Here is a 12,016-nt window from a genome sequence, read left to right as displayed (position 1 = left end):
AGCAAGAGCATGGCATTCCTCTTCTGGATCTCCCTCCAGCAAGGAAGACACATAAAATGGGACTATTTTGTGTATGGTTTGAACACCAAGGCACTGAGTCAGCTTTTCCCTCGCCTCCACAGAACTGTATAGCTCATAGCCCCAGGACACCTTGGTTTTATCACTCTGAAAACTACTCTGTCCTGATCTCCATAGAACAAACCTGGGTTTATAATGCTTTAGTCGAGCAAAAGCTATAGCTGGTATTGGGTTCCCCTCGAAAACTTCCTCTTCTGTTTATATTTACAGTTTTATTTACATTTACAGTTAGAACAACAAATCCAGTTTTCAAAGAGTTGTTCTTTTGACTCTCTTCACTGACAAGCTTCTGAGCTTTTAAATTGCATCCCAGTCAAATATGTAACTTTTATCTGAAACCACAATTGCTTTTTCTTTCTTATTGAAAAGTAGTTTTCATAATGAGTTGGTAATCAGAGCTGAACCACCAGGAGAAAACAACAAATACTGAAGAAGCCCTAATAAAAGCAAGACTCAAAATAAAGTTGCTGCTTGCCTTTCCACAGCCAGGTGGGACACACTGATGTAAGTGACCAGAGGCTTTTGCCAGGACCAGTGTAAATACATGGTCTTTAAAAACAGAAACCATGGCCTTTGGTTATATAATGGCCCAGTATCATAAAACATCCCAGTTGGTTTGGAGCTCATCACAGAAGGATTTTAAAATTCAGGAAGTTGAGGATTTACTCTTAATTCAGTCACTGGCAGCTGAAAGCCAAGTGGGGGTTGAGCAGCGAGAAGGAAAAGGAAATAAAGATAATGGGGGGCGGGGGGGAAAGCATCATGTACCCAGCAGCATCAGTGCAAATCCAAAACCACATTACATGTCTTCATGGGTGTCAACAGTGGAACTGAGATAGCAAGCAAAAAATACACATTACAGTAGGCTGAGGGACTCTTAACATCATATAGGAATTGCAATCTCTATGCAAAATTGTGTATTCCAGTCTTGTAATTCCCCCTTTCAAATTGCTCCTCACTGTTCATAATGAGCACCCTCACTATAAAATTACTCTTCTCGTCATTCCATGGCACAGAATGACTTGTGGTGTGATCCTGCTGTGACAATGTCAAATTTAATTAGATCTAATGCAATCTTGGATGAAAGTTATCAAGTGGTTAACTTTAGCAAAGTGGTATCTTTTTACTACAACCAACTACATATTACACAAAAAGATATGATATCAAAGAATTACCCCACAACATTGGCTAAATTCTAAACCCATGCCTGGTAACAGTGAAATACTAATAAAGAATAATTGTTTTAAAACAGTTACTTTAAAAATAATAATAAATGGCTAAACAGCCTCTATGCCCTTCTTGACTGATCTGTTAATCTATTAACACTACTCAGGCCCATTACAGTTCTCTTAAAAGACTCCTGGGATCAATATGATTTTTTAAAGAAAATTATAGTGTTCCTTTCTTCCACTCCCTCAAAAAATCCTAAAACTGGCTGAACAGTGTTTCCTACATACATTTTGAAATGCCACTATTTTATAACAAACACCCGCTCTCCAATAATTGTTATCTGGATTAGTTTTGTGTGCATGAATTGGCGGTTCACACCTTCCTTTTTTCCTTCTCTGGTGACCCTGAAAAGCTTAAAAGATGATCTTGTGGGTTGCAGGCCGTGCAAGGCTGGAAATCAGATTAGGCAATTTCATGCCACACTATGCACTAGGGTCTAGGCAGACAGCTATCCCCATCTCCATCACACCCTTCCTGTGACTCTCCCAAGATGTTCATGGAAGAAGATTGGCCATAGCTGAGAGCCCAAACAGCACCTAGGCCAGGAGGTGGCGAATACTTTGGCACAGGACCTTGCACTGACCTCACCTGAGCATTGCACTGAGGTTTGCCCCGGAGGTGCACCCTCCAAGCTCCTCATGCTTTCTACAGGAGCCTCTTAGCAACATGAAATGCCAAGTGAACACACAGAAGACTAAGTGCAAAGGAAGAGGCATTCCATGGAGCTGTGAGAAGGAGGACTACATAGCTGAGAAGTTCAGGGAAATGTCTCTACCCCATGGGACCAAAGGGTCATTTACAAAACTGAGGACACAAGACTTCTACTTTTGCTTAGACACCAGACAGAAAATTGGTCTTTGTGCAAGCTGTGGAATGACAAAATTAGAAAACAAACTGTATGGTGGTTTTGGATGGCATTCCTGCCATGGTAGGCTTTGTGCTTCCTTTGCATCTGTAGGATGCTAATTATGAAGATGATAATAATTTTTTGTTGAAGACGACAGGTGGACTGCGAGACTGTTTATTTTCCTGTTAACCACCCATTTCTGAGAACACAAATACCTTTGGGGGAATCTTAATTTTTCCAGAGTGACACTTCAGTTTTCTCAGCTAAACTTGTCATCATGATGTACTGAGGTCAAAATCTCAGAAAACACAGTAAAGAGGTGGGCAGTAGCCATCCGCAGCAGGGGATCTGTCCCAGCTACCACCACTTAAATGTTTTCTGAGCACTACTTCAGTTTCCCTTAACATACAATACATTTAAGTACCTTAATATATAATTTTTGAAACATGGAGTAAAGGCACTGTTTTGTGCTTAGGATGAACAATTAAGAAAGAAGTGATCTGAACTTTATTTCTAGAACTGTACAACTTTGCTCTACTTTATCTCTTTGAGACACAGCAAAGCAAACAAACTTCACTGCTTCAAAGGCTGCTTCTCCTACAAGATGAGCTAGTTCAAGTATCTAGTTTTTTCTTAAAATTGTGCTTTTCTGTCCCTTTATAGGAGCACAAAGGTTTTTATTGTATACCATTTCTTGAGTTAAAACAGTATTGTAAGAACCATCAGGACTGAGAAGTCAGGCTCTTTTGTGAAAGACTGCTCTAATGTTTACTGCCCCAAAAAATAGCTGGGTGTATATTTTTGGGGCCATGTGTGGCCTGTGTGTGAGGGTGTGGATCTCTTAACAAAGTCTTTTTGTATTCAAACTGTTACCAGGTTATTGAAGTTAAATTGGTCTTGAGGGGAACAAACAAAACAAAGTTATACTTAAAGTAAAATAAGTTTAAAAAAAAAAAAAAAGAGAGAGAAATAATAAGAAAGCCCAACACAGACACTATGCTTGAGGTAAAGCACTCTGTCAGTCTGCTACAGCAGGCAGCAGGGCAGTCTTGCCAGCTAACCACATTTCCTCTCAGAAATATTCATGGCTCCTTCTACTCTAACCCAGACCAATAACAAAAATAAAATGCAAAATCCTGAGACCCCTGGCCACTCCTGAGAGGGATGGTTGGCCTGGCCAGGTCTATCTGTCCTACTAGGCAAAAAACACTAGGATGGGTACATGAAAATCTTCAGCAGGACTGTGTCACTTCTCATTTGGTCCATCTAAATCAAAGTCTCATTATTAGCAAAAGAAGTTAGTCACATTTAATTCTTAAATATGACATATGAGGGTTTTTTTTTTGACAATATGAGTTTTGTCAGTTGTGGATCTTTGGCTTCAGATACCATCACTTCATTGTTATCTCCATGCTGCATTTTCCCCTAAGAAGGGATGGAGGGACAGGAGGTCCATTCAAATGCTTATTCGCATTCTCACCTAATTATAAATGTTCCCCAAATATAGGTCAAATGGCAAACTGACTTAAATCCTCATCCAAGGTCCTGTGCCTGCATCTTGTTGTTTTACTGGGACATAATTGGCAGCACAATACAACTCAGTTTCCTCAGTCAGGCATAGCCTGAATTCCATGTGCATACTCACATGAGAAGCCTAACTGGGACCAACACTATGGCATTGCTTCTTCCTGCACCATCCTATTCGGGATCACCATACATCCTCCATCACTCCTTTTTTCTTCTTCAACTCTTCCATTAGGCTATGACTTCCATTAGAGTATAACTAATCGTATCTCTTACAATCAGGAACATACAATATCCAAAGGCAAGTAACAACTTCAAAGTAACAAAGCCCTACACTTTTCAGTGTGCCAGTGCCAGGGAATCTGTTGGTGATGCAGCCTCCAGAGTTGCCACGTGCACATCTCACCCTGTGCAAAACAGATTTGTTTCCTTATCTGTCCTTCTCTCCCCTCACAGATGCTACCCACAGCAATTACAGGCAAAGAGTGCTTCCCTCTCCCCTCCCCAGCAACTGAGAGGTCACAAGGACGAAGGTGAAAAGCAAATGCTTTCAGAAACTCGTTCTCCTCCAATCTGCAGTGTATGGTTTTCCTTTGTTGTGCTTAGAGCGTAAAGGCTCAGACTGTGTGTGCTGGGGCACCTGAAGCAGCTTTGGGGTTTTCTATCAAATTCAGATACAGTTTCTACTTTCGTTTTGTGGATTTCTCCACCACAAAAACATACTGCCGCTATTTCTACCTCCTGAGTGGCCCCATGGCCTTGCACAGGAAGATACGCTGAACATTAGCTTTGCCAACAAAGTAACAAAATTGCCTTTGTACAAAGACATGCCTTTTTTTCTGACTAAAACACCCTCACTGGAGATCTTCCCTGACACAAAAGCATTGTGCAGCTGAACTAAATCCTCACTTGGGTTATTAAATTGTACCACTGGTCAGCATTTCTGTATTACAGCTAAAATAATCCTTCCTGTAAACCACTTAGCCAAGATAAGTGGAGCAAGGGAAGAATTTTAAATCACTCTTCAGGAATGGCTGAAGCAGGTATTTAACAGAACAAGCATATTTATTATTCATATCTCACAAAACTTTCTTTGCCTTGCAAAAACTGTTTTAAGACTACAAACATATTCCACCTAACTACTGGCAAGTCACAGGCCCTCATACATAATTATTTTTGGAGGGCAAATTATATGGGCTACTGTCTCACACATTTTAAATGAGGGATGGCCAGTCTTGCCTGCTTCATATATCATCTCCCTTGTACTTTCCTAAGGAAAAGCCAAAAGAATTGAGGCACTTCATGTCAGCCATCTCGTCTTTGTTACCAAGTGTTGTAAGGTAGCCAGCCTATATTTTGCATGTTGCTTTGTGACAGACGAAGGCTATAAGCTTTCTTCATATGAGATTATCCTCAGAAATCCTAGCATTTCTTTAAATGAATGCTTTGAAAATAAAAACTTATTGCTCCCTGGAAGCAGACCTGTCCACACCAGATGAACAGACTGAACTGACTTAGCAAAGAGCATACTAGGACCACTGCAGAAGCCTGGTAGAGGAGGCACACTGCCCTCAGTATCACCAGCCCTGAACTGGAAAGACACAGTCTCTTATGGAGAAATGAGCTGGATCACTGCAGAAAGGACAGAGTACATGTAAAAGGGTTTAGGCATCTGACTGGCACATGTTGCCTTCCCTCCTCCACTCCCCAGCCGGGATTTACATACTTGGCATAAGCTGCTCCTTCAATGCAGTTTGTCTAGCAGCACCAAATTTGATGAGAACAGCTGAGTGTTTTGCATTTTTATGTGTCTAGTGATGTGTTGCCTGTTGGAGAGAAATCAACGTCCCTTCTGAGAGAGAAGCAAGAGCCAGGCAGATCTGCTATGAAGAACCTGAAAGGTTTGTGAGGTCTCTTCCTTCTCTGGTCTGACTGGCTTTTTACAGCTTTATCAAAGTCTCAATGAAACATGAATGAAACATCCAACAAAAACTATCTAGTAAAAGATGTACTGCTTTGCTGTTGCCTGGTTCTAAAGAAAAGAAATCTCTAAAATCCCTACAAGTTAAATCCTCCAGAGGAAGCTGTTGTATTTCACTGCCATGTCAAACATTTTCTCTGTAAATCAAAAGCCCACTATTTAAGATGGGATATAATATGTTATTATTTTTAAAATAAGCATATGTATAATGGGATAGCATAATATATGTTTAATGAGATAGCATCAGTCCCTGTAATTCTCATTTATAGTGGCTTATGCATTAAGTCTTGCAGAGATACATGAACGCTGCAGCAAAGCAAAATCCTCTGCTACTCTCCTCCAGCCTGCCACTGAATGGCACCAGTAATTTAGAGGTATGCTGTTTTTAACAACAAATCATTACCGTATTGTTGCTTTCCCCTGCAGCAGCAAAATCCTATTGATTTCTCAATATTTTCACCTTGGAAGTATTAACAAAGAAAAAAAAAAAGTCTGATTGTGATTACATGAGGGGTCGTTTCTAGTTACAGCACACTTGTTGCTCAGTTCTCAGAGAGGTCAGATGAAGGTCAGTCACAAGTTTTACACTTGCACTCTTGCTTTCATCCACAGTTGCTAACACTGCTAGTTTATACTGTTGCTTCACTACATTGTTTAAAACAACAATCTTACTTAGAAAAGTTTAAAAAAATCTTCAAAGGTTGAAAAAAATAACCAAGATGTCAATCCTGTGAGAGTTTTTGCGTAAGATGTGAGCATATGTATCATCCCACTGATAACCCTGCAGACCTCAGAGGTTGCTAGCAGATCTGAATTTCAGGAGACCAGTTTCTTTAGGCAGAAAAGTGCATCTTAAATTCAAGGATGACTTCCTAAACTTCAAAACCCCAAAACAAACATCAAACCCACAACAGTAAAGACAGAACTTTCTGGGTAAATGAGGAACAGGAAGACACTTCATGGGAAAGGATCTCTGGCTCACTCACACACACTGAAAATGGTTATCACAATATGTAGACAGGGAGAAGAGGTAGATGGTATGAAATGCCTTTGAGATCCCAGGAGAAATCAGGAAAGTGAAGACTTGGAGAATCTCCATTTTTTCCACTCAAGAAGGAAGTGTGGGGAGCAGAGTACATAGCCCCTTGCCTGACCCAAGATCATCCCCTCCTCTTCATTTCATCACTAAAAGGAGTAGATAGATAACCAGCAAAGGTTGTTTGCTTTTCATTGAGCAAGAGGTTGCAACCCCATTTCAGAGCTGCAGGTACCCTGGGTGCCTTAGCAATTCTTAGTTAATTTAGATCATAAAGTACTTGCCAGCTAACTGATAATTGCATCCTGGGCCAAATCAACCGTAAAACAGTCCTTGACTAAGGTCCATACAGCACCATTTGAGACGTTCTCTAAGACAGGAGAACAGAAATGCTGTATACTCTTCAGTTTTATCAGTTAATCCCCAAGAAGAAAACACTCATACCTCCAAGTTGCCTCATCATCTGCCAGTAAAATTGAATTCCTCAGTTGGCAGGAGGAAGAAATACAGCAGAAGTACCATTTTGCCTAAATTAAGATTTGAAGTGGATTAAATAAGCCACTAAATAGCTGTTTTGATAACAGACTTTACTTCCTTCTAGTTCTTGCTTACCAGGTCCACACAGGAGGGCATTTGGAAGAACTGCCTGTTTTGTTCAAGAAGGTAGAAAAACACCTGTGGAAAGGAGAAATCAGCGGAGCTTACCTGTCATCGCAGTAGGTAAATTTCATGTCCATGCTGTGGCGACTCAGGAAGGTCTTGCTGTCCAGGGGGATATCAATGTTTGAGGGGTGCTGAATAGGCTCACACATTATTATAAGGCAGGTGAGCAGAGGCTCCTTATACCCACACAGAGTGTGAGGAGGGCAAGTGTTATACACTTTAACTTGTCCAGTGCAGTGCAAAACCTGAAATAATGAGAAACAAACTTAGAATGCACTTTCTCTACATGGCAAAATGTTTTTTAAAATCAAAACCCCTTATTATGGATCAGATATGGTACCTTCCATGTTGCAGACTTGAGGTTAACAGTTCTGCCTCTGTTGGTAACGGTGCATTTCATTCTCATAAAGAAGTCACGCTCAGTTGACATCTCTTTGCTTTTCTTTCCAAAGCCTGGACCTGTATAAGGAAAATGGGAAATGAGTTTTCTCATTTTCTTTCTTCATTTCTTCTACCTTTAAGCATGAAGGATTCAACAGAAGTAAGAGACTAATTCTCAGATAATTCACCTGCAGAGACCATTAAAGATGCATGGACCATTGCAGAGCAGTTTGTAGAGCTCAGACCTAAAACTTTAAGTGGAACTTAAATAGGACTTTGTGCATTTAAACCTGTGCTTTAGCTTGGAGCACGTAAATCTTTCCAAAGCATTACAACTGAAAACATTATGCCAGTATTAACTCGATGAAAGGAAAACACTAAACAAGCAGTCCTTAGTGCTATCATGTTTAAGCAATATTTGTCAAAACAAAACAAATCTGCAAAGCATTGAATAACAGTTAACGATTCCTCTAGGAATGAGAATTCCCTTTACCATGACTAACAGATCTCTACTACTAGCCAACTACTTCATTTGGTTATTTAAAAAGCAAACAGTGATTATTAAATTTTCATTATTACCACTTTTCAGACTCAGATTCTCTCGAATTTCTTCGTGGTCACATGGATGAGTGAAGTCAAAAATGCTGTGTCCAGTTAGTTCCACCTGTGCAGAAGGAAGAGTTACACTTAGCTAAATAAAAGTAACTGGTAGTATTTATTTTTTTCAAATACCACTTATTCTGATGAAACTGGTCACTAGAACTAAGTGCATCAACGGAATGCTCACAAACATGAATCCTGTGCCCCTCCCTTTGTCTGCCCTATCCATAACTTCTTATTTTCTGCCCAGAATAATTCTCTTATCTTTGGATTTGCACAGTGCAGTTAACAGTCAACACCACTGGATATTTTCAACACAGAAGAAAAAAACCTCAATCCACAAAGCAGAAGAGGGGGGACTCAAAAGAGCAACTCTATCCCTCCTGTCCCATCGTCTAAGGAACAAGTCAAATAAATGCCTTCTCCTCTCCACAGAAATATCTAGGAAGTTAAGTTTGCAGTCACCAAGGACACTACAACTTTGATAGGAAGGGAAAGGGAATCCCCCACCCCTACTGTCTGCTGTGGAGGGTACCTGCCTGAGAAATAAGACATTTTATTTCCAATCTTTTTTGAAGTGACAAACAGATGGGGTTTCTGCATTTAGGCATAGGACTTGTTTCTAGGAACTATATAACAAAGAGAGGAAAGCGTGAGGGAACAAGTTACCTGGGTAAGACCCATGTATTTGTTGACATTCTCTGACAAAAAGATCATGTCTCCATCCTGTGTCACCACGGCAATAAATCCCTCCAAAGCTTTCAGGTACAAGTTGTCCATCTGCTGGTCTGCCTCTACTTCATTCTCATTGTCAGCACATACTGAGAAAGAAAAAAAAAAAGCAAAAAAAAAAGCATTTAAAGCCTTCAGCACCCCAGCCAGCCTCTTTCAATGCAAGCACATCCAGTTACAAGGCGACAAAATATTTTTCTGCTGTTAAAATTTCATTTCCACAAATCCCTTCTGGTGGGACCTCCTAAACAGCATGTGAAAGGCATGATGCCCTTATTAGTAGAAGGGCAGCAGATACTTTTCTAAACGTTCTAGCAAATACAACAGACCCTCTGTTCACCTTTACTACGTTTCTGCAAGATGTGTTTTCAGTCAATAACACCTACATACCCAGGCACAGAAGTGCATCTTCTTTGTGCATGTTCTCTTGGCCACACACAACATTTGTACCTCCTAACAGGCACAAAGTACAGGGCAGGTCTTACAGAAGGTATGTACATTTGTGCATTCCAAACAAACATCTATGAAAGGACTTTTCCCATCAGGTTAGGTTTTCTAAGAAGTTAAAATATGGTTCCTACAGAGTATGTTCAAATAGACCTCTCCACTCAATAAGGAGATATCTGTTAACACTATTTCTAGAAGAAAAATTAGAAAACCGCTCCTTTGAAGCTGTTCTGGGTGAATCCATCTTTCATGCCATAAATCTCAGTATTCCTCAGAAAACTACAGATCCATCCCACTGATACCTGCCTTTTCATCTGCAGACATCAGAAGCCCATGTACTCCACTCCAAACTCCAATAAGCTTCATGACCCACCTACACTTCTCCTGTCCCACAAGGAGGAGAGTCTCAGATTCTGCTTATGTCTCAAATGTTTGCCTAGGCAGACTCATCTTACACTTTTTTGGGAAAGACATACCACCACTGAGCTGAAATTTAAGGCCATGCTAGAATATTTATTACAGTGGGTTTGGTGTTGGTTTTTTGTTTGTGTTTTTGTTGGGTTTTTTTGTTTGTTTTTGTTTGGGTTTTGATTTTTGGGGTTTTGGTTTTGTTTGGTTTGGAGTTTTTGTTTGGGTTTTTGTCTTTTTTTGGTTTTATGGTGGTTTTTTTTGTTGTTGGGTTTTGTGTTTGGTTTTTTTTTTTTTTTTTTGTTATAAGCTTTCCTGGTACTTTTTGGCTGCACTGTCACAACCATTGATGGCACTGTGATGCCCTCAGCTGTGTGCTTCACATGGTCAACCTCCTGTGACGGGAGGCAGTGTGTAGGCAAAACTGTAAGCAGGGTGGAAATGGGAAGGCACTGCTTCTCCTAATGCCAGTCACCCCAGTGTCCGTTTCCCTTCTACACTTTTAAATATGATTCAGCTCCGTGAATAAGAAGCTTTCAGGGGATGATTTGGAGATGACTAGTATAGAAAAATTCCAGTGCAGTGTAGGAGCTGGCCCATTAATTTCTTTATATGTTTGTATGTGAAACTGCTGGAACTATTTTTTTACAAAACTATTTACAGATATTGCATCTGGTCTCTGTACCTCAGACATGCTGTGGTGAGTTTATCTTTATAGTTTTGTCAGTTAGCCTGCACATTTGTGATCAGTCATTGCAAATATATATAGTTGTAAGGCTCTGAATTTGGGGGGGGGGGGGGGGGGGGGGGAAGCAAGCAAAAAAGAGAAAAAAAAAAGCAGGGCCTTGTGAAACAATAAGGGTTGAAGTCCTGTCTAGATCAAAGGTGCTCCATAGCCCTTGGCAGTAAGGATGACGTGAGAAGAGCTGCATCAGTTCTGCTCTGTGTCCCTTCCTGGTGGCACAAGAGTGCTCCAGGTTAGGCCCACCACCAATTTTGCTGCCCAGGGGCTCCAGCTGTAATTGCATCAGCCTTACTCACAAGAACAGTGGCATTCCTAAACAAGTTTCTTGGACAAGTTGCTCTTCTTTGTTGTTTTAATGTTGCAATTTCAGCATACAGTTTTTGTTCTATAGCAAACATACTGTTAGCACTTGAGAAAAGTCTTTAATTTTTGTTATTTTCCTTCATGAAACAGTACATTCATAATTTCCCACCTATTTCTTATTGAAATACTCATTTTGGGAGAAGTCTAGAAGTGGGAATGGGGTATTGCTTTGTAAAACATTATTAGAAGTGGTTTGGTATTTTTTTGGATAAGGAAGAGGCTGAGCCAAACTAATGCAGTTTTTACTTTGAAGTATTAATGAGTTATGATTAAAGGCTAAGTTTGATCTATATAGCTCCTGCAATTGCGTCTGCTAGTGCCTAAGGATGGACTGCAAGCAAATGCACAGGGATGAGCATTTGCAATGCAGAGCCCACTAAGCCCTGTTTGGAACAGATGAGTGGTGACAAAAATGATGCTGGCTGCTGCTGCTGCATCCTCCTGTTCCTCATCATCCCTCCCTGGCAGCAGCCCATTACCCATCATGCAAATAAGGGAAGAAATGGACTCAGCCCTGGAGCCACAGGGAGCACTTTATCACCCTTTGCTTCTCAACAGGACTGTTGGGTAGCAGGGAAAAGAGGATGCTCTCTGGGGATGGCCAGCACAGGCTGGAGATTTATCATTTCATGCTGCAATTCTAGCTGCACACACAGGGGCCAGTTCCTCCTCAGTACAAAGCAAATGACTTCAGGAAATTACATCAGAACTAGCATTTAAAGCACAGAAAATACACAATAATATTATTTGAATAGTATCCACTTTGACCATAATGACATTTAGGGAAGGAAAAAAAAAGTGAAGAAAAAAAAAAAAAGAGGTAAGTGACCATCTGCTCCCCGGCTTGTTTCTGCTGCGTAAAGAATGTCAAGGGTCTTTTTTTACTTTTCCGGAAGCAAACAAATGGTTTATTCAGCAGGGATCATGGCTATAGCCCAAGACAATCAGCCAAGTGTGGGTTCAGAGAAAAAATGACTTTTC

The 12,016-nt window shown here is 40.5% G+C and overlaps 1 protein-coding gene across 2 annotated transcripts in view; it reads right to left on the bottom strand.

Moving 5' to 3' along the window:
* EPAS1 (endothelial PAS domain protein 1) overlaps positions 1–12,016 on the bottom strand; it is a 78,617-nt gene that overhangs the window by 16,737 nt on the left and 49,864 nt on the right. For both annotated transcript variants that reach the window (XM_050316915.1, XM_050316914.1), the window contains exons 3-6: positions 9,010–9,161; positions 8,320–8,404; positions 7,700–7,818; positions 7,402–7,604 (exon numbers count right to left, since the gene is read on the bottom strand). In XM_050316915.1, the coding sequence (XP_050172872.1) occupies positions 7,402–7,604; positions 7,700–7,818; positions 8,320–8,404; positions 9,010–9,161 (559 nt within the window). The remainder of the gene's footprint in view (positions 1–7,401; positions 7,605–7,699; positions 7,819–8,319; positions 8,405–9,009; positions 9,162–12,016) is intronic.

Source organism: Myiozetetes cayanensis, unplaced genomic scaffold (assembly GCF_022539395.1).
Source record: "Myiozetetes cayanensis isolate MyiCay16 unplaced genomic scaffold, myiCay2020 scf2-11, whole genome shotgun sequence".
In the NCBI taxonomy this organism is placed as follows: Eukaryota; Metazoa; Chordata; class Aves; order Passeriformes; family Tyrannidae; genus Myiozetetes; species Myiozetetes cayanensis.
This window is presented reverse-complemented; position numbering and strand designations above follow the sequence as displayed.